Raw genomic sequence first — 23,321 nt, forward strand, 5'->3', positions numbered from 1 at the left:
GGAGTCATTGCAGTCCAACCTCCAAGACCATGAAGAAGAATAACTTTTGTAGTAGCAAGGAATCGAACCATTGACCTTTACATTGAAAGGTCATGGTGTTATCATGCCACCACCACTCTCATGGTTCACTTTTTTTTTTTTTTGTATATATCAACACTTACAAAACTTATCGTAAATTACAAATGTATTGCAATGTGTAAATTTACAGAAATAGAAAGTTACTACTACTACTCTCCATGGTTGCAAAAATCGGAAAAAATCGCCGAGAACTCGGCGAAAACTCGGAAACTCAATCCTTGCGAGAACTCGTTTTGTGAATGGGGAAAAAAATCAGTCAACACGTAATTTATCGGCCAACGACTTATTTCTCGGGAAAATCGGTCAACTTCTCGAAAAAATCGGTCAAATCTCGATCAAATTTTGAAAATTATCTCAAAAGTCTAATATTTATACATATATTTATTCAAAAATATATATCTATTAAAAGTCAGCGAAAGTCAACAACTGAGTTCTCTCGAATTCTCCCCAAATTCTCCAATAACTCTTGAAAATTATCCCGCCAAAACCTCCTCGAGTTCCGACTTCTACTCTCACATCATATCATTGTTTTCGTTACCACATTTGCCAATAATTTACAACCGTTAGATTATCAACCCTATACCACGTGTAAAAAACCATTTCATCTCTAAACATCAAAAACCAACCAAGAAAAAACAACAAAAATTAACACAAAATTGAGCGACACGATTATGAAGAGGTGGGATGAAATGAACCCAGAAATACTGGGAATAATTTTTAGAAAAATAACAAAAGAAGTTGATGAAATGGTGCGAACAGTACCATTTGTTTGTAAAACATGGAACGAGGTTGTGAGTGGGCCCTACTGTTGGTCGGAAGAAATTGACGTTTCTTGTTGGTGTAGGCGTCAGAATGATAGTGATAAGGTGGACACGGTGGTTAAAAAGTTGTTACGACGGAGTAAGTGTACGGTTAACCGATTTTGTTCGTATCGTTTGGGTGAATCTGGTTTCTTTTATGTCGCTCATTGGTACGTACCTAATTTTTAACTGAATTTAGTTCAATTTTTATGCAAAAGTAATTAATTTTATTATTTGTGATTTTGTGAATTCGAATTATTTAAGGTTGTTCCTGTCAATTGGTCATGTGCAATTTGAGATCTTGAATTGTAGTTGTATTAACCGAATTAAAAAGAACAAATTCAAATTGTGTGTTTATTTGATGAAAATGTGATAGGACTCTTGAAATCATAGGATATTCATCGATCATAACTCTTAAGTTATCGGATTTTTTTTCTTGGCTTGCACTTTAAATTTTGTTTCGTTAAAAATAATGAATTTGTTAAGCTAAATTCTCAAAAAGTGAAGGTGAGTGCAACTCATAGAATCTAAGCCTCATTTGGCTCACAGAATCCAATGAGATTTTGGCGAAATTGGAATTGAATTTAGACACAACGCGTGTCTAAATTCATTTCCAATTCTGCCGGAATTCCATTGGATTCTGTGAGTCAAACGGGGCCTAAAGTAGCTACCAAATACGGAGTACGTTTTAACCTACTTTTTGTTTAATGTTAGGAGGTGTCTCTTTTGTGACTCTCATTTGCTTATCTGTGAGGACACTCAACATAAGCTCAAATTTTCTAGGTTAATAGGCTAATCAAATAAGTTCTTAGAATTTTCTGGTTTTGAATAGGTGGAATGAGTTGAGTAGTGGTTCAAAGTAAAACGGTTGGGTTGGGTTGGGCTGGATTGGGCTGGACCAGCTCATTAACACCTTTTTGACTTCTAAAAATACTCAACATGTTAAGTGTGTAAACTTGTATCATCAAAATAGTAAAGTGTAAGCATTGGAAAACAATATATGTACACGATTTTGACCCGATAGGTGGCACCCATTATTAAGTAAATGAGTTGAAATCGGCCCATTTGTTTGTTTTGCTAATTTGTTGTTTTGGCAGTGGAAGATATCTAAAAGAGCTACACATGCCAATGAGTGATATCAATGATGAAATGGTATTAAAACATATTAAGCCACTTCCAAATCTTATAACCTTAGATATCAGCTTTTGTTTCGATATCACAAGCAAAGGTATTGCAGCATTTGGTAACAATTGCAAATTTTTACTACACTTGAAAAGAAACATGCCACAACCAGAATCTTTTCCATGTACCGATGATTCTGAAGCAGAAACCATAGCCAAAACAATGCCAAATGTGCAACATATTGAACTTTGTTCTGGTCGTTTTAGTGAATGGGGTCTTACTGAAATCTTAACGAAATGCAAGTCAATTACATATCTTGACATCTATGGTTGTTGGAATATTGAGAAGTTGAATGGTGAACATGAAGAGATTTGTGGAAGGCTTGACCATTTTCAGAGCCCGTGGATGGATTCTGATGATGCATGTTCAGAAAGTGAAGGCAGTGGTAATGAATTAATGAAATCAGAAACAGATTCGGATTAAGATGTTGGATTTAAGAACATTATGTTATATGTTATGGTTATTTTGATTTTGATGAAGTTAGTTCTGTTTCTGCATATGATAAATATATATTATGTGGATGTTGGGGCAGGTATTTTTGAAATGAAAGTTGTGTTCTAATTAGTTGAACTAAAAGGTTTTTTTCATGCTTGTATATATTGAAATATGAGATGATGTTGCCATTGCTAATATCTACTTGCAACATATTTTCAAAATAAACAGAGTTTGACCTTTTTAGTCAAGTTGACTATTTTAAATTTGATACTCTAATGGAGAAACAGATGTACTATGGGCCGAAATGACAATAGGTAGGTAGAATGTAAAACACGTGGAGACGTGGAGTCATTTTAATTTCTAGTTTGCTCATAATGAGTGGAATATCAACAAAACTTTTTTTAATATCAACATTTTCTAATTTTTTAAAGGCAAAAATATTTATATTTATTTATATTATAATATAGTTAGTAATATATAAAGGAGTAGTAAGAAACTAGCAATTACAATGAAACTAAGACATAACTTCGACCTTCATGACACCGTAATAAACCAACCCAAATTTACTAGCTAAAAGAGATTTTCAGCAACACCCCAATTACTACTACAAAAATACCAACATACAATAAAGAGAAACACAAATGAAGAACAAAACCATAATCCATCATAATAGTGTTACAAGATGTGGTAATAAGAGTGAGTGGAATGAGTTGAGAACCTGAGTAGTTGTATTAACGAAATCAAAATAGTCCATATGGTATTGTGATTACATTTGATTAAAAATGATTGGATTCTTGAAATCTTAGGTTTTTTCTTTTATTATCAGTGACTCCTTTTTTTTTTTTTTTTTTTTTTTTGAAAGGCATAAATTTTATTAAAAGTTTAAAAACATACAAGATACATTTGGAATGAGAAAGTGCCTATGTAGACTAAATTACATTACGATAACAGTAAACAAAACTAGTTAAGTGACGATTTCCTTGCTTCTAAAAGTATACACTCGGGTTGATGAGCCATTGCGACCAAATTAGATTTTTTCCTTTCGAACGTTTGGACATCCATTCAAACTTTTGATCAGTGGCTGATAACCGGAGCTATTTGTAAAAAGTAATATATAAATAATAACACTAAATATAAGTTATTCGAGTTTTAAAACTATAAAACATAATATTACCATGATTTTTTTTTTTTAATTCATATAATATTATATGAATTTTAATACTTTATGCATTTTCAATAACTTTCTTCAAAACTTAAGGGGAAAAAAAAAAGGACAAAAAAAAAAAAAAGAAAAGAAAGAAGATTAAGTTGCTCAACATGTGGTTTTAACTTCCGTTTATAAGGATACATGGTTAAATAAAAGTGTGGCTAACGACTAAGCTGTAGTGGTATTATGTCTAGCTTTTCAAAATCTAATAAACATAGAATATCTATTTTTGTTAAAGAAAGTGCAAACTCTTCTTTAGTATTAACACGATAGAGTTAAGAAATAAAACGACCAAAATCTGATCGCCTGCTAGTATATATGAACAATACCATAGTGAACATCAATAATCGAGAACTTCAGTAATTATTCAATATAAAAATTAAAGGGTATATCCCTTAATATAAATAAAAATTCTTCACAAAAAAAAAAAAAAAAAAAAAAAAAAAAATGGTTGAATGTATCATATATGTGATTTTGCAATAACCAATGTGAATCACAGGCTCACAGCTCCCTCGAGCAGGCTTCAGAAAACAATTGTTGGGCCTTTGGGCTTCAGAAACAGCAGCATGGGGTCACATATATTTAAAATTCATGGGGGATTGGGGTCACATATTTCAAAAGCCAATAATTTACATTAAATAGATGTTGGGCTTTGGAGTTTCTGGGCTAGTGAGTGGGGTCACAGGCCCCCTTGTCCAACAAATAGCTCCCCCTACATATAGATAGGTTTACAAATTGGTGTTGTGTTATTCAGTCTGCAGATCTTATTATGTGTTATATTTGCATTCTCGCAGACATTTTTACTGCATACAGTTTGTTTTTCTGAAAACATAAGATAAAATAATGTCTTATTATGTCAGAAAAACCTTGCAGACTTAGAAATATGCATCTAAGTAGTATTAAGTTATTTTACAGACTAAAAAATAAATAGTTTTCACTCTTCAACATAGAGACCTTTTCAAATCCTTTTTACAAACATAGTCTCATATCTTCAGATAAAAACATCCTAAAAAATAAACAGCATCAAGATCTATCTTTCAACTCCGCTTCTAAAAGTTAAAATTGTATTTAAGCATATGGTTAAAATTATACTCCCTCCGTCCCAGATTAATTGTCCCCAGACAAAAAACACACAGTTTTAGAAAATTCCACTAACTTTATTTCTCCACCAATGAAATATCTTCTCTCTCCAGATCCACCAATGAAATATCTCATTTCCTTTCTATTTATGGAAGTAGACAATTAATTTGGGACATCCCAAAATGGAATACTGGACAATAATTTAGGGACGGAGGGAGTACCTAAAAATCAAGACACGTGTTCTCATAAAGCGGGTTGGGTTAAAATAAAAGACCCATTTGGATCCATTCGGATAGTAATAAGAAAATAAAAATATATGAGGAATTCCATTTAAGAGTCATATGCCAATATCATTTAAATGTGTCTAATGGCTCTGGAAAATTAAAATTTACATTTTCATTCCGCGTTAAGGCTTCAAGTTTCCTTTTTTTACGTTTCCCGTTTTCATTTCGAGTTTTTTTTTTTTTTTTTTTTTTGGTAAGCAAGGAAACCCTCCTATGAAGGAACACATTGGCTCTCCCATAGAAGGTAAAACTTTGGGTAATCAAGCTCCCCGAGCGCGAGACCTGTTACCGGTTGAATTGCGCATTATGCGCACCCTCTTGTCACACTCCATTTTTGAACAATCTGGCATAGCCAAGGATTGAACCCGGGTGTTGTGCTTCATTGGGCAACTCGGTGGCCACTCAGGCAAGCCTTTCACGTTTACGTTTCGTGTTCATGTATCATGTTTATTTTTCGCGTGTACGTTTCATGATTTTGTTCGTGTTTATATTTTGGTTTATGTTTCGCGTTTACATTTCACGATTACGTTTCGTGTGTACTTTACTGTTTACATTCCTCGTTTTACGTACAAATGATAAAAAAGAAGATAACTTGAGACAATTTATTTGAATGTGAAGATGATATTTTTTGTACAGTAATATGTAACGTGTATTACTTAATTATTAATGCAACTGATATTTTCACTACGTATCTAAGTTAAAAATTGCTGTAGCATCAAATTTTTTTTTTTTTTAAAAGCAAGGTAATATATTAAAACCAATAAAACAACGATACAACACGGCCACAACCACACAACGACAAGGTTGGCCAAAGGAGATCACGAAATACAAACTCGGGTGCAAAGGTTGTGACCTACACTAAAAACTACAAGGATAAATACAAAGAAGGATTAGACAACCAACTAAGCCACTCGATCTTATTTCCTTTAAGCCTACACGAGATCCATTCAAAAGATTTCACTTGAATTTCGTTGACTAACACCGGTACAATAGATGCTTTCTTATGAAAAACTTCCAAATTCCGATTCTTCCAAATATAATATACACATATCCACTCGACGGCTTGCCAATTTTTTTTCCCAAGAAAGGATACCGAATGTGAAGTTCTACCTTGTAAAGACTCGGAAACACAAGATAAAGAGCAAGAGCCAAGATTCCACCACTTATACACCCGATTCCATACATCCGATGCAAGACGACAGGACACTAGAGCATGATCAACCGATTCGAGGTTGTCGTCGCAAACGGGGCAACGAACACTATGAAGATCGATACCCCGCTTATCGAGTTCCAACCTAACCGGAATTCGCATCCTCAATGCCCTCCACACAAAAATTTCAACTTTTTTAGGAACAAGATTATTCCTTAACGTTTTGTGCGAGGTAGAATAGGGATTACCAAGTATACGTGCATCGAGTAGGGATGATAACTTTTTAACCGTGAATTCACCGTTGTTTGCAAGAGACCACTTCCATGCTTCTTGAGAATTAAAGTTAAAGGAGATAGACCGCAACAGATTTTCTAGTTCCTGCAATTCATTCCAAGTTCTACCAGAAGGTACCCGCAACCAAGCCCAATTAAACCGAAATGAAACATTATTTGCAAGGTCTGGCATATTCTCGGCTCGATCAGAGGGACCTGCTGGGAGATTATTGGCCGAAGAGCCTGCTGTTACCGGGACTGTGCGTGCACCAGAGGGAGTATCGAAAGCTGTGCATGCTGAGGCCGACAATCCAGGAGGCATCAAAGGTGTAGAAGGACCTCCTGCCGCTGATCTGAGATGGTTATTCGCCACTTGAACTTGATTGCTAATGCACGCGTTAATGTCAGATTCGAGCTTAAAGAGTCTTGGGAACAAAGTCTTCAAGCAATCCGAACCGCACCAGTTGTCATTCCAAAAAGACGTGGAGCTTCCATCACCGATTGATTTCTTGAACGAGGATCTAAAAGGAATGCAAAAATCTTCAATGATGTTTCCTGCCCAAATAATGTTTTGCCAAATACTCTTAGCCGAGCGATGAGCAAGCCCATCACTCAACCTCAAGCCACCGTCAATTCCATATATACTACGAATAATTTTAACCCAAAAGCAATTGGTTTCGATTTTGAACCTCCACCACCACTTGCCCAAAAGAGCAAGATTTTTGCTTTTTAAAGACCCGATATTTAATCCCCCCACCCCATAAGGTAAGCAAGTTGCTTCCCAATTAACCCACAAAATTTTAGAGCCCTCAAGATCCCCACTTCAAAAGAAAGAACGTCTCATACTCTCAAGAAGCTTAAGCACACAAGGTGGGGTACGAAAAAGCACGAAATAATACAATGGGAGACTATTGAGCACCGATTTTAGAAGAACTAATCTCCCACCAAAAGACAACGTCCTCATTTTCCATTCCGAAAGCCTATTTTTAAACTTTTCAATCATCGGATACCAATCACCAACTTTTTTCATTCTAGCACCAATTGGAAGACCGAGATACATGAAAGGGGAATTGTCGGCTTGGCATCCCATTCGTTTAGCTAAGGATTCAACATCATCCGAATCGACCCTACCCCGTAAAGACAACTCTTATGGAAGTTAACTTTAAGACCCGATGATAACTCAAAACACTTTAAGATTTTGAAGAGGTTACGAGCGTTTGTTGTAGACCAATCACCAAGAAACATAGTATCATCCGCATATTGCAAATGGGAGACTACTACTTTATCTCTTCCAATTTCAACTCCTTTGAAAAGACCTCGATCCACCGCGGCTTTCGTAAGTATATTTAAGCCTTCCGCCGCAAGGATAAAGAGGAAAGGGGAGAGCGGGTCGCCTTGCCTAACTCCTCTCCCCATGCTAAATTCACGCGTAGGAGAACCATTTATAAGAATGGAGATACTAGCCGAATTAAGACACGCACGAATCCTTTTACACCATTTATCACCAAACCCCATACATGTCATCACTTCCATGAGAAAATCCCAATTTAGACTATCAAAAGCCTTCTCGAAGTCGACTTTGAAAATGATACCTTTTCTTTTGTGCTTTTTTTAAAAAGTCTATAGATTCGTTTGCAACAAGGATACCATCTAAGATGTAACGATCCTTCAAGAAGGCACTTTGTTCCGATCCAATAAGTCTTGGAATTACCTTTCGTAATCGGTTGGAAAGTATTTTGGCCACTATCTTATAAAAACTACCAATAAGACTAATGGGACGAAAATCATTAATGGTAATAGGATCACTCTTCTTAGGAACCAAAGTAACGAAAGAAGCATTGCACCCTTTTGAAAACTCTCCATTTTTCCAGAACCATGTAATAGCATTGACTACATCAACCTTTATTATGTCCCAAAATTTCTTGAAGAACCTCATATTGAATCCGTCCGGCCCGGGTGCTTTCGAACAACCACAATCATGAATAGCATCGATAATCTCCTCCTCACTAATTGGAGCTTCCAAACCCCTAGCCTCCTCGCTAGACAAATTAGGGTATGAGAGCTCAGCAAGGCTAGGTCTAGAGGTCGTACGTTCCTCGAAACGATCCTTAAAATGCTTGTAGGCAGCTTCCTTGATGTCAATAGGGTTTTCACACCATGCCCCATTAGTGGACAAACCTCTAATGTTGTTCTTGTTATAGCCCCTTTTGATTACCGAGTGAAATACTTAGTGTTTTCATCTCCTTCAAGAGTCCATCGGATCCGAGCTTTCTGTTTTAACATATTCACTTTAATCCTATCCCGAAGTATCCACTCTTTCCTGGCCTCCAACCATTGTTTCCTTTCTTCTTCATTGATGGATCCTAGCTCAGCCTTAAGCTCAAGTGTATTTGCGATGGATTTGAACATTTCAATTTCTCCTTCTAAATTACCAAACTTTGCAAGACTTTTTGCCTTTAAAACCAGCTTGGTGCTTTTTAATTTGTTTCTCAATCTGCAATCCAACCGAGAGCCGCCACCCACATCTACCCCCCAAACCTCTTTTATGTCTTGGTCAATGAAATGTCCCGTTCATATTGATTATAAACGTTCCATATTAATTGATTTCATCGCGAGGTTTTGACCTCTATATGAGACGTTTTTCAAAGACTGCATTCATTTTTAAAACAACCATAACCTTTATTTTATCGATAAAGGTTTAAAAAGCATTACGTAGATTATCAAATAATTATAATCTAAAATATACCATTTACACACGACCATTACATAATGGTTTACAATAAGAATATATTACATCAAAAATAAGTTTCTTGAATGCAGTTTTTACATAATATCATACAAGCATGGACTTCAAATCTTGTCCTTAATTTAGTATACAACAGCGGAAGCTCTTAATAATCACCTGAGAATAAACATGCTTAAAACGTCAACAAAAATGTTGGTGAGTTATAGGTTTAACCTATATATTATCAAATCATAATAATAGACCACAAGATTTCATATTTCAATATACATCCCATACATAGAGATAAAATTCATTCATATGGTGAACACCTGGTAACCAACATTAACAAGATGCATATAAGAATATCCCCTATCATTCCGGGAAATCCTTCAGACATGATAAAAATGAATTCGAAGTACTAAAGCATCCGGTACTTTGGATGGGGTTCGTTAGGCCCAATAGATCTATCTTTAGGATTAGCGTCAATTAGTAGATCGGTTTACTAATTCTTAGGCTACCAAGCAAAAGGGGCATATTCGACTTCGATCATTCATCCATATAATGTAGTTTCAATTACTTGTGTCTATTTCGTAAAACATTTATAAAACTGCATGTATTCTCATCCCAAAATATTAGATTTTAAAAGTGGGACTATAACTCACTTTCACAGATTTTTTACTTCGTCAGGAAGTAAGACTTGGCCACTGGTCGATTCACGAACCTATAACAAATATGTACATATATATTAAAGTATGTTCAAAATATATTTACAACACTTTTAATACATTTTGATGTTTTAAGTTTATTAAGTCAGCTGTCCTCGTTAGTAACCTACAACTACTTGTCCACAGTTAGATGTACAGAAATAAATCGATATATATTATCTTGAATCAATCCACGACCCAGTGTATACACGTCTCAGGCTAGATCACAAGTCAGAGTATATATATTTTTGGAATCAACCTCAACCCTGTATAGCTAACTCCAACATTACTGCATATAGAGTGTCTATGGTTGTTCCAAATAATATATATACATGGGTCGATATGATATGTCAAAACATTTGCATACGTGTCTATGGTATCCCAAGATTACATAATATATTAGAATACATGTATAATACAATATAAGTTAGCTAGGATATGATTTGTATAGAATTGTTAATATTTTCCGTAGCTACAAAAATCAAAAAATATCCAATCTTGTTTTACCCATAACTTCTTCATTTTAAATCCGTTTTGAGTGAATCAAATTGCTATGGTTTCATATTGAACTCTATTTTATGAATCTAAATAGAAAAAGTATAGGTTTATAGTCAGAAATATAAGTTAGAAGTCATTTTTGTAAGAGGTAGTCATTTCAGTCGAAAGAACGACGTCTTGATGACCATTTTGAAAAACATACTTCCACTTTGAGTTTAACCATGATTTTTGGATATAGTTTCATGTTCATAAGAAAAATCATTTTCCTAGAAGAACAACTTTTAAATCAAAGTTTATCATAGTTTTTAATTATCAAACCCAAAACAGCCCGCGGTGTTACTACGACGGCGTATGTCCAGTTTTACGGTGTTTTTCGTGTTTTCAGGTTTTAAATCATTAAGGTAGCATATCATATAGATATAGAACATGTGTTTAGTTGATTTTAAAAGTCAAGTTAGAAGGATTAACTTTTGTTTGCGAACAAGTTTAGAATTAACTAAACTATGTTCTAGTGATTTCAAGTTTAAACCTTCGAATAAGATAGCTTTATATGTATGAATCGAATGATGTTATGAACATCATTACTACCTCAAGTTTTGTGGATAAACCTACTAGAAAAGAGACAAATGGATCTAGCTTCAAAGGATCTTGGATGGCTTGAAAGTTCTTGAAGTAGAATCATGACATGAAAACAAGTTCAAGTAAGATTTCCACTCGAAATAAGATTGTTATAGTTATAGAAATTGAATCAAAGTTTGAATATGAGTATTACCTTGTATTAAAAAGATATCTTACTGTAAATAAGAAAGATTTCTTGAGGTTGGATGATCACTCTACAAGATTGGAAGTAAGCTAGCAAACTTGGAAGTATTCTTGATTTTATGAAACTAGAACTTGTAGAATTTATGAAGAACACTTAGAACTTGAAGATAGAACTTGAGAGAGATCAATTAGATGAAGAAAATTGAAGAATGAAAGTGTTTGTAGGTGTTTTTGGTCGTTGGTGTATGGATTAGATATAAAGGATATGTAATTTTGTTTTCATGTAAATAAGTCATGAATGATTACTCATATTTTTGTAATTTTATGAGATATTTCATGCTAGTTGCCAAATGATGGTTCCCACATGTGTTAGGTGACTCACATGGGCTGCTAAGAGCTGATCATTGGAGTGTATATACCAATAGTACATACATCTAAAAGCTGTGTATTGTACGAGTACGAATACGGGTGTATACGAGTAGAATTGTTGATGAAACTGAACGAGGATGTAATTGTAAGCATTTTTGTTAAGTAGAAGTATTTTGATAAGTGTCTTGAAGTCTTTCAAAAGTGTATGAATACATATTAAAAAACTACATGTATATACATTTTAACTGAGTCGTTAAGTCATCGTTAGTCGTTACATGTAAGTGTTGTTTTGAAACCTTTAGGTTAACGATCTTGTTAAATGTTGTTAACCCAATGTTTATAATATCAAATGAGATTTTAAATTATTATATTATCATGATATGATGATGTATGAATATCTCTTAATATGATATATATACATTAAATGTCGTTACAACGATAATCGTTACATATATGTCTCGTTTCAAAATCATTAAGTTAGTAGTCTTGTTTTTACATATGTAGTTCATTGTTAATATACTTAATGATATGTTTACTTATCATAATATCATGTTAAGTATATATATATATATATATATATATATATATATATATATATATATATATATATATATATATATATATATATATATATATATATATATATATATATATATATATATATATATATATATATATATATATATATATCCATATATATGTCATCATATAGTTTTTTTTACAAGTTTTAACGTTCGTGAATCACCGGTCAACTTGGGTGGTCAATTGTCTATATGAAACCTATTTCAATTAATCAAGTCTTAACAAGTTTGATTACTTAACATGTTGGAAACACTTAATCATGTAAATAACAATTTCATTTAATATATATATAAACATGAAAAAGTTCGGGTCACTACAGTACCTACCCGTTAAATAAATTTCATCCCGAAATTTTAAGCAGTTGGAGGTGTTGACGTATCTTCCAGAAATAAATGCGGGTATTTCTTCTTCATCTGATCTTCTCGTTCCCAGGTGAACTCGGGTCCTCTACGAGCATTCCATCGAACCTTAACAATTGGTATCTTGTTTTTCTTAAGTCTTTTAACCTCACGATCCATTATTTCGACTGATTCTTCGATGAATTGAAGTTTTTCGTTGATTTGGATTTCATCTAACGAAATAGTGAGATCTTCTTTAGCAAAACATTTTTTCAAATTCGAGACGTGGAAAGTGTTATGTACAGCCGCGAGTTGTTGAGGTAACTCAAGTCGGTAAGCTACTGGTCCGACACGATCAATAATCTTGAATGGTCCAATATACCTTGGATTTAATTTCCCTCGTTTACCAAATCGAACAACGCCTTTCCAAGGTGAAACTTTAAGCATGACCATCTCTCCAATTTCAAATTCTATATCTTTTTTTTAATGTCAGCGTAGCTCTTTTGTCGACTTTGGGCGGTTTTCAACCGTTGTTGAATTTGGATGATCTTCTTGGTAGTTTCTTGTATTATCTCCGGACTCGTAATCTGTCTATCCCCCACTTCACTCCAACAAATCGGAGACCTGCACTTTCTACCATAAAGTGCTTCAAACGGCACCATCTCAATGCTTGAATGGTAGCTGTTGTTGTAGGAAAATTCTGCTAACGGTAGATGTCGATCCTAACTGTTTCCGAAATCAATAACACATGCTCGTAGCATGTCTTCAAGCGTTTTTATCGTCCTTTCGCTCTGCCCATCAGTTTGTGGATGATAGGCAGTACTCATGTCTAGACGAGTTCCTAATGCTTGCTGTAATGTCTGCCAGAATCTTGAAATAAATCTGCCATCCCTATCAGAGATAATAGAGATTGGTATTCCATGTCTGGAGACGACTTCCTTCAAATACAGTCGTGCTAACTTCTCCATCTTGTCATCTTCTCTTATTGGCAGGAAGTGTGCTGATTTGGTAAGACGATCAACTATTACCCAAATAGTATCAAAACCACTTGCAGTCCTTGGCAATTTAGTGATGAAATCCATGGTAATGTTTTCCCATTTCCATTCTGGGATTTCGGGTTGTTGAAGTAGACCTGATGGTTTTTGATGCTCAGCTTTGACCTTAGAACACGTCAAACATTCAACTACGTATTTATCAACATCGTCTTTCATACCCGGCCACCAAAAATGTTTCTTGAGATCCTTGTACATCTTCCCCGTTCCAGGATGTATTGAGTATCTGGTTTTATGAGCTTCTCTAAGTACCATTTCTCTCATATCTCCAAATTTTGGTACCCAAATCCTTTCAGCCCTATACCGGGTTCCGTCTTCCCGAATATTAAGATGCTTCTCCGATCCTTTGGGTATTTCATCCTTTAAATTTCCCTCTTTTAAAACTCCTTTTTGCGCCTCCTTTATTTGAGTAGTAAGGTTAGTGTGAATCATTATATTCATAGATTTTACTCGAATGGGTTCTCTGTCCTTCCTGCTCAAGGCATCGGCTACCACATTTGCCTTCCCCGGGTGGTAACGAATCTCAAAGTCGTAATCATTCAATAATTCAATCCACCTACGCTGCCTCATATTCAGTTGTTTCTGATTAAATATGTGTTGAAGACTTTTGTGGTCAGTATATATAATACTTTTGATCCCATATAAGTAGTGCCTCCAAGTCTTTAATGCAAAAACAACCGCGCCTAATTCCAAATCATGTGTCGTATAATTTTGTTCGTGAATCTTCAATTTTCTAGACGCATAAGCAATCACCTTCGTTCGTTGCATTAATATACAACCGAGACCTTGCTTTGATGCGTCACAATAAATCACAAAATCATCATTCCCTTTAGGCAATGACAATATAGGTGCCGTAGTTAGCTTTTTCTTCAATAACTGAAACGCTTTCTCTTGTTCATCATTCCATTCAAATTTCTTCCCTTTATGCATTAATGCGGTCAAGGGTTTTGCTATTCTGGAAAAGTCTTGGATGAACCTTCTGTAGTAACCAGCTAGTCCTAAAAACTGGCGTATGTGTTTCGGAGTTTTCGGGGTTTCCCACTTTTCAACGGTTTCTATCTTTGCTGGATCCACCTTAATAACTTCTTTGTTCACTATGTGACCGAGGAATTGAACTTCTTCCAACCAAAATGCACACTTTGAAAACTTAGCGTCCAGTTTTTCTTTCCTTAACAACTTTAGCACTTTTCTCAAGTGTTCTTCGTGCTCTTGATCATTCTTCGAGTAAATAAGTATGTCATCGATGAAAACAATGACAAACTTGTCAAGATATGGCCCACACACTCGGTTCATGAGGTCCATGAACACAGCTGGTGCGTTAGTCAATCCAAATGGCATAACCATAAACTCGTAATGACCGTAACGCGTCCTAAAAGCAGTCTTTGGAATATCATCCTCCTTCACCCGCATTTGATGATATCCAGAACGTAAATCAATCTTTGAATAAACATACGAGCCTTGTAGTTGATCAAATAAGTCATCGATTCTCGGTAGTGGGTAGCGGTTCTTGATGGTAAGTTTGTTCAACTCTCGGTAGTCGATACACAACCTGAATGTACCATATTTCTTCTTGACAAACAAAACAGGAGCTCCCCACGGTGATGTGCTTGGTCGAATGAAACCACGCTCTAAAAGTTCTTGTAATTGCCTCTGAAGTTCCTTCATTTGGCTAGGTGCGAGTCTGTATGGAGCACGAGCTATTGGTGCAGCTCCTGGTACAAGGTCTATTTGAAATTCAACGGATCGGTGTGGAGGTAGTCCCGGTAATTCTTTCAGAAATACATCGGGAAATTCTTTTGCGACGGGAATATAATTGATGTTCTTTTCTTCGGAATTGACTTTCTCGATGTGTGCTAGCACAGTATAGCAACCTTTTCTTATTAGTTTTTGTGCCTTCAGGTTACTAATAAGATTTAACTTTGCGTTGCTCTTTTCTCCGTACACCATTAAGGGTTTTCCTTTTTCTCGTATAATGCGAATTGCATTTTTGTAACAAACGATCTCTGCTTTCACTTCTTTCAACCAGTCCATACCGATTATCACATCAAAACTCCCTAACTCTACTGGTATCAAGTCAATCTTAAATGTATCGCTAACCAGTTTAATTTCTCGATTCCGACATATATTATCTGCTGAAATTAATTTACCATTTGCTAATTAGAGTAAAAATTTACTATCCAAAGGCGTCAATGGGCAACTTAATTTAGCACAAAATTCTCTACTCATATAGCTTCTATCCGCACCCGAATCAAATAAAACATAAGCAGATTTATCGTCAATAAGAAACGTACCTGTAACAAGCTCTGGGTCTTCCTGTGCTTCTGCCGCATTAATATTGAAAACTCTTCCACGGCCCTGCCCATTAGTATTCCCCTGATTCGGGCAATTTCTAATAATGTGGCCCGGTTTTCCACATTTATATCAAACAGCGTTGGTGTTACTTGCTCCGACACTATTCGTTTCGGCATTACTTGTTCCGGCATTATTTGCTCCCTTAGTTCTGTTAAACTTTGGTCCGTAGACCTCACACTTTGTCGCGCTATGACCATTTCTTTTACACCTGTTGCAAAATGTCGTGCAAAACCCCTGGTGATTTTCTTCACACCTATGACATGGCTGTTTTTGGTTTTTGTTGCCGTTGTTGTTATTGAGGTTGTTGTTGGGATTGTTATTGTTGTTGAAACGGTTGTTGTAGTTGTTGTTGTTGTTGTTGGGATGTTTGTTGTAGTTATTGTTAGGATTGCGATTATTGTTGCGATTGTTGTTGCGGTTGTTGGGATAGTTGTTGTGATTGTGGTTGTAATTGTTATTGTTGTTGTACTGGTGACTCTTGTCACCGTTTTCCTCCCACTTCCTCTTGAGTTGTTTCGTGTTGGCTTCTTCGGCCGCCTGCTCTTTAATTCTTCCCTCAATCTAATTTATGAGTTTATGAGCCATTCGACTTGCCTTCTGTATAGAAGCGGGCTCGTGTGAACTTACATCTTCTTGAATCCTTACTGGTAACCCTTTTACAAAGGCGTCGATCTTCTCTTCTTCATCTTCGAATGCTCCCGGGCATAATAGGCACAACTCTGTGAATCGTCGTTCATATGTGGTAACGTCGAACCCTTGTGTTCGTAACTCTCTAAGTTCTGCCTTGAGTTTATTGACTTCGTTTCTAGGACGGTACTGCTCGTTCATCAATTGCTTGAATGCCGACCACGGTAGTGTGTAAGCAGCATTTTGTCCTACTTGTTCAAGATAGGTGTTCCACCACGTTAACGCAGTACCTGTGAAGGTATGCGTAGCATACTTAACTTTTTCCTCTTCAGTACACTTACTTATGGCAAACACCGATTCGACTTTCTCGGTCCACCGTTTCAATCCAATTGGTCCTTCAGTTCCATCAAATTCCAAAGGTTTGCAGGCAGTGAATTCTTTATAGGTGCATCCTACACGATTTCTTGCGCCGTTAGCTGCATTGCTAGATTCAGCGTTATTGTTGGTATGTAGCGCAGCTTGTACTGCGGCTATGTTTGCAGCAAGAAAGGTACGAAATTCCTCTTCGTTCATATTCATGGTGTGTTGAGTAGTCGGTGCCATTTCCTTCAAAATAGACAACTGAATCGAGTTAATCATACAGAATATTAAGAGTAGTCAATAGTATTTCGTAGAATAATATGAACTCATTTATAAAAGCTTTTTCTTCATATTAGCGTTTTATAAGTTTAAATTCGGGTACTACCTACCCGTTAAGTTCATACTTATTAGCTAATATACAATTCAACTACTACAATTTCATATGAAAAACTGATTATAATAATATATCACATACAAATATTCTTCAAACTTACAACTTCGCTATATTACATATAACATAAAATATAGTACACTATGATACAGGACAGTTTTGAAGATAAATCTAGTTAATACGCAAGTTGTTCAACAAAGGAAATAAAGACACGTAATTCATAAGTTCAGAAACAAGTTATGCATTCTGGTTTTACTAAGACGACTTCCCATCCTTGGTCTTGTGGAAAATAACCGTTATGACCATTAGCTAGGCAGCATGTTGTAACGTCGTCAAAAGGACGAGGGTTTCGTAATGTCCAACAGCCCCGTAATAATCTAAAAACCTTGTTTCTCACCCCAACTACTGAATCCGTCACTTGTGGGAAGGTTTTATTTAAAAGTTGCAATCCGATATTCTTGTTCTCACTTTGGTAAGAAGTGAACATCACTAACCCGTAAGCATAACATGCTTCTTTATGTTGCATGTTAGAAGCTCTTTCTAATTCATGAAATCCTATGTTGAGATATGTTGAGTCAAAATAGGTTCTTAACCCGTAGTGTAAAATTGCATTTGGGTTCCCCGCATTTAATGCTTTAAAGAAAACACGGCGTAACTTACGGTCTCCCCAATGTGATATACCCCACCTATCAAAGGAAAGCCTTTTATAAACTAAAGCATTTCCGGAAAGTCTTTCAAATGTTTGACAAGTTAATTTCGCCATAACTAAATGTGCTGATGAATTCTAACCGACTCTAGACAAGATTTCCTCAATCATATCCTCTAGTAGGTCTTCTAAAATATTCGGTTGTCTACCCTTAACGTCCATTTTGTTTTTATACTGTAAAATAGACAAGGATTAGATTCGTAATAACAAACAATACAAGCAATTTTTACATAGAACATAAAAGTACAAGCACACTACAATACATTTATTACACAACATGCTCACACCCCTTTAATCTGAATCACTGGTTTCTTCTTCTTCGGACTTGGTTCTTTTTCCTAATCTTCTAGGGATATATGATGTTCCTCTAATACGAGTCGTCGTTTTCCACATTGGTTTAGAAAAACCTGGTGGTTTAGAGGTTCCTGGGTTATTGTCACGATATTGAAAATACGGGTGTTGACGGTACATATAAAGTTCATCAGGGTCGGAATCAGATTTCTCTATTTTGATGCCTTTTCCCTTATTATTTTCTTTTGCCTCATTAAATTGGGTTAGGGTAATTTCTATAACATCATCAGAATCCTCAACAGGATCCGATTCATCGAAAATTGGTAATTTTCCCAATATTTTTCTTCCTTAGCGGAAACACCATTGACCATTATTAACTTTGGTCCATTGGTTGAGAATTTTATTTTATTTGACCGGTTTTCTGTGGTTTCTACTATTCCCCCCTCCGGAACCTCTTCTTCTTCCGGTTCCTCTTCTTCTGGTTCCTCTTCTTCCGGTTCCTCTTCTTCCGGTTTCGTTTCCTCTTCTTCCGATTCTTCGGGAACTTGTGAATCTTGCCAATATATATTCGACTCTTCGTTATTATTAGGTGAGTCAATGGGATTTGTGCTAGAGGTAGACATCTATCACACAATATCAAATATGTTAAGAGATTAATATATCACATAATATCTACATATTAATAATATATAGTTTTCAACAAAAATGTTAAGCAATCATTTTTAAAGAAAATGCGGTCGAAGTCCAGACTCACTAATGCATCCTAACAAACTCGATAAGACACACTAATTCAAATTTTCTGATTCTCTAAGACCAATGCTCGGATACCAACTGAAATGTCCCGTTCATATTGATTATAAACGTTCCATATTAATTGATTTCGTCGCGAGGTTTTGACCTCTATATGAGACGTTTTTCAAAGACTGCATTCATTTTTAAAACAACCATAACCTTTATTTTATCGATAAAGGTTTAAAAAGCATTACGTAGATTATCAAATAATGATAATCTAAAATATACCGTTTACACACGACCATTACATAATGGTTTACAATAAGAATATATTACATCAAAAATAAGTTTCTTGAATGCAGTTTTTACATAATATCATACAAGCATGGACTCTAAATCTTGTCCTTATTTTAGTATGCAACAGCGGAAGCTCTTAATAATCACCTGAGAATAAACATGCTTAAAACGTCAACAAAAATGTTGGTGAGTTATAGGTTTAACCTATATATTATCAAATCATAATAATAGACTACAAGATTTCATATTTCAATATACATCCCATACATAGAGATAAAATTCATTCATATGGTGAACACCTGGTAACCGACATTAACAAGATGCATATAAGAATATCCCCTATCATTCCGGGAAATCCTTCAGACATGATAAAAATGAATTCGAAGTACTAAAGCATCCGGTACTTTGGATGGGGTTCGTTAGGCCCAATAGATCTATCTTTAGGATTAGCGTCAATTAGTAGATCGGTTTACTAATTCTTAGGCTACCAAGCAAAAGTGGCATATTCGACTTCGATCATTCATCCATATAATGTAGTTTCAATTACTTGTGTCTATTTCGTAAAACATTTATAAAACTGCATGTATTCTCATCCCAAAATATTAGATTTTAAAAGTGGGACTATAACTCACTTTCACAGATTTTTACTTCGTCAGGAAGTAAGACTTGGCCACTGGTCGATTCACGAACCTATAACAAATATGTACATATATATTAAAGTATGTTCAAAATATATTTACAACATTTTTAATACATTTTGATGTTTTAAGTTTATTAAGTCAGCTGTCGTCGTTAGTAACCTACAACTACTTGTCCACAGTTAGATGTACAGAAATAAATCGATATATATTATCTTGAATCAATCCACGACCCAGTGTATACACATCTCAGGCTAGATCACAAGTCAAAGTATATATATTTTTGGAATCAACCTCAACCCTGTATAGCTAACTCCAACATTACTGCATATAGAGTGTCTATGGTTGTTCCAAATAATATATATACATGGGTCGATATGATATGTCAAAACATTTGCATACGTGTCTATGGTATCCCAAGATTACATAATATATTAGAATACATGTATAATACAATATAAGTTAGCTAGGATATGATTTGTATAGAATTGTTAATATTTCCCGTAGCTACAAAAATCAAAAAATATTCAATCTTGTTTTACCCATAACTTCTTCATTTTAAATCCGTTTTGAGTGAATCAAATTACTATGGTTTCATATTGAACTCTATTTTATGAATCTAAACAGAAAAAGTATAGGTTTATAGTCGAAAATATAAGTTACAAGTCGTTTTTGAAAGAGGTAGTCATTTCAGTCGAAAGAACGACGTCTTGATGACCATTTTGAAAAACATACTTTCACTTTGAGTTTAACCATGATTTTTGGATATAGTTTCATGTTCATAAGAAAAATCATTTTCCCAGAAGAACAACTTTTAAATCAAAGTTATCATAGTTTTAATTATCAAACCCAAAACAGCCCGCGGTGTTACTAAGACGGCGTATGTCCAGTTTTACGGTATTTTTCGTGTTTCCAGGTTTTAAATCATTAAGGTAGCATATCATATAGATATAGAACATGTGTTTAGTTTATTTTAAAAGTCAAGTTAGAAGGATTAACTTTTGTTTGCGAACAAGTTTAGAATTAACTAAACTATGTTCTAGTGATTTCAAGTTTAAACCTTCGAATAAGATAGCTTTATATGTATGAATCGAATGATGTTATGAACATCATTACTACCTCAAGTTTTGTGGATAAACCTACTGGAAAAGAGACAAATGGATCTAGCTTCAAAGGATCTTGGATGGCTTGAAAGTTCTTGAAGTAGAATCATGACATGAAAACAAGTTCAAGTAAGATTTCCACTCGAAATAAGATTGTTATAGTTATAGAAATTGAATCAAAGTTTGAATATGAGTATTACCTTGTATTAAAAAGATATCTTACTGTAAATAAGAAAGATTTCTTGAGGTTGGATGATCACTCTACAAGATTGGAAGTAAGCTAGCAAACTTGGAAGTATTCTTGATTTTATGAAACTAGAACTTGTAGAATTTATGAAGAACACTTAGAACTTGAAGATAGAACTTGAGAGAGATCAATTAGATGAAGAAAATTGAAGAATGAAAGTGTTTGTAGGTGTTTTTGGTCGTTGGTGTATGGATTAGATATAAAGGATATGTAATTTTGTTTTCATGTAAATAAGTCATGAATGATTACTCATATTTTTGTAATTTTATGAGATATTTCATGCTAGTTGCCAAATGATGGTTCCCACATGTGTTAGGTGACTCACATGGGCTGCTAAGAGCTGATCATTGGAGTGTATATACCAATAGTACATACATCTAAAAGCTGTGTATTGTACGAGTACGAATACGGGTGTATACGAGTAGAATTGTTGATGAAACTGAACGAGGATGTAATTGTAAGCATTTTTGTTAAGTAGAAGTATTTTGATAAGTGTCTTGAAGTCTTTCAAAAGTGTATGAATACATATTAAAAAACTACATGTATATACATTTTAACTGAGTCGTTAAGTCATCGTTAGTCGTTACATGTAAGTGTTGTTTTGAAACCTTTAGGTTAACGATCTTGTTAAATGTTGTTAACCCAATGTTTATAATATCAAATGAGATTTTAAATTATTATATTATCATGATATGATGATGTATGAATATCTCTTAATATAATATATATACATTAAATGTCGTTACAACGATAATCATTACATATATGTCTCGTTTCAAAATCATTAAGTTAGTAGTCTTGTTTTTACATATGTAGTTCATTGTTAATGTAGTGACCCGAACTTTTCCATGTTTATATATATTAAATGAAATTGTTATTTTACATGATTAAGTGTTTCCAACATGTTAAGCAATCAAACTTGTTAAGACTTGATTAATTGAAATAGGTTTCATATAGACAATTGACCACCCAAGTTGACCGGTGATTCACGAACGTTAAAACTTGTAAAAACTATATGATGACATATATATGGTTATATATATAGTTAACATGATATTATGATAAGTAAACATATCATTAAGTATATTAACAATGAACTACATATGTAAAAACAAGACTACTAACTTAATAATTTTGAAACGAGACATATATGTAACGATTATCGTTGTAACGACATTTAATGTATATATATCATATTAAGAGATATTCGTACATCATAATATCATGATAATATAATAATTTAAAATCTCTTTTGATATTATAAACATTGTGTTAACAACATTTAACAAGATCGTTAACCTAAAGGTTTCAAAACAATACTTACATGTAACGACTAACGATGACTTAACGACTCAGTTAAAATGTATATACATGTAGTGTTTTAATATGTATTCATACACTTTTAAAAGACTTCAAGACACTTATCAAAATACTTCTACTTAACAAAAATGCTTACAATTACATCCTCGTTCAGTTTCATCAACAAATATACTCGTATGCACCCGTATTTGTACTCGTACAATACACAGCTTTTAGATGTATGTACTATTGGTATATACACTCTAATGATCAGCTCTTAGTAGCCCATGTGAGTCACCTAACACATGTGGGAACCATCATTTGGCAACTAGCATGAAATATCTCATAAAATTACAAAAATATGAGTAATCATTCATGACTTATTTACATGAAAACAAAATTACATATCCTTTATATCTAATCCATACACCAACTACCAAAAACACCTACAAACACTTTCATTCTTCAATTTTCTTCATCTAATTGATCTCTCTCAAGTTCTATCTTCAAGTTCTAAGTGTTCCTCATAAATTCCAAAAGTTCTAGTTTCATAAAATCAAGAATACTTCCAAGATTGCAAGTTTACTTCCAAGTTTTCTAAATCCATTCCAAGTAATCATCCAAGATCAAGAAACCTTTGTTACTTACAGTAGGTTATCTTTCTAATACAAGGTAATAATCATATTCAAACTTTAATTCAATTTCTATAACTATAACAATCTTATTTCGAGTGGAAATCTTACTTGAAATTGTTTTCGTG

At 34.4% G+C, this 23,321-nt stretch overlaps 3 protein-coding genes across 3 annotated transcripts in view; 1 reads left to right on the forward strand and 2 right to left on the reverse strand.

Annotated features, from left to right (window-relative positions):
- The first annotated feature begins 763 nt into the window (after nt 1–763).
- On the forward strand, nt 764–2,571 carry LOC139876291 (F-box protein FBW2-like). The gene is made up of 2 exons (XM_071863595.1): nt 764–1,048; nt 1,976–2,571. Exons 1-2 carry the CDS (start codon nt 768–770, stop codon nt 2,481–2,483), a joined length of 789 nt encoding a protein of 262 aa, XP_071719696.1. The 5' UTR covers nt 764–767; the 3' UTR covers nt 2,484–2,571.
- Nucleotides 2,572–5,931: 3,360 nt separating this feature from the next.
- On the reverse strand, nt 5,932–8,842 carry LOC139875416 (uncharacterized). The gene is made up of 5 exons (XM_071862753.1): nt 8,778–8,842; nt 8,081–8,692; nt 7,717–7,974; nt 7,388–7,615; nt 5,932–7,309 (listed from the first exon to the last, which is right to left on the reverse strand). Exons 1-5 carry the CDS (start codon nt 8,840–8,842, stop codon nt 5,932–5,934), a joined length of 2,541 nt encoding a protein of 846 aa, XP_071718854.1.
- Nucleotides 8,843–8,916: 74 nt separating this feature from the next.
- Nucleotides 8,917–23,321, reverse strand: part of LOC139875417 (uncharacterized) — a 35,415-nt gene continuing 21,010 nt past the window's right edge. Inside the window, exon 2 of the mRNA XM_071862754.1 lies at nt 8,917–8,982. Within this exon, the coding sequence (XP_071718855.1) occupies nt 8,917–8,982 (66 nt within the window). The remainder of the gene's footprint in view (nt 8,983–23,321) is intronic.

The sequence above is a fragment of the Rutidosis leptorrhynchoides genome, chromosome 11 (genome assembly GCF_046630445.1).
Source record: "Rutidosis leptorrhynchoides isolate AG116_Rl617_1_P2 chromosome 11, CSIRO_AGI_Rlap_v1, whole genome shotgun sequence".
NCBI classification, from domain to species: Eukaryota; Viridiplantae; Streptophyta; class Magnoliopsida; order Asterales; family Asteraceae; genus Rutidosis; species Rutidosis leptorrhynchoides.

Coding starts and splice junctions, on each gene's coding strand:
- LOC139875416 (XM_071862753.1), bottom strand. CDS start 8,842: ATGAAGAAGAAAGGAAACAATGGTTGGAGGCCAGGAAAGAGTGGATAC. Junction 7,616..7,716: donor ACTATGTTTCTTGGTGATTG/GTCTACAACAAA, acceptor TTTACGGGGTAG/GGTCGATTCGGATGATGTTG. Junction 7,310..7,387: donor GTGCTCAATAGTCTCCCATT/GTATTATTTCGT, acceptor TTTCTTTTGAAG/TGGGGATCTTGAGGGCTCTA.
- LOC139876291 (XM_071863595.1), top strand. CDS start 768: ATGAACCCAGAAATACTGGGAATAATTTTTAGAAAAATAACAAAAGAA. Junction 1,049..1,975: donor TTCTTTTATGTCGCTCATTG/GTACGTACCTAA, acceptor TTGTTTTGGCAG/TGGAAGATATCTAAAAGAGC.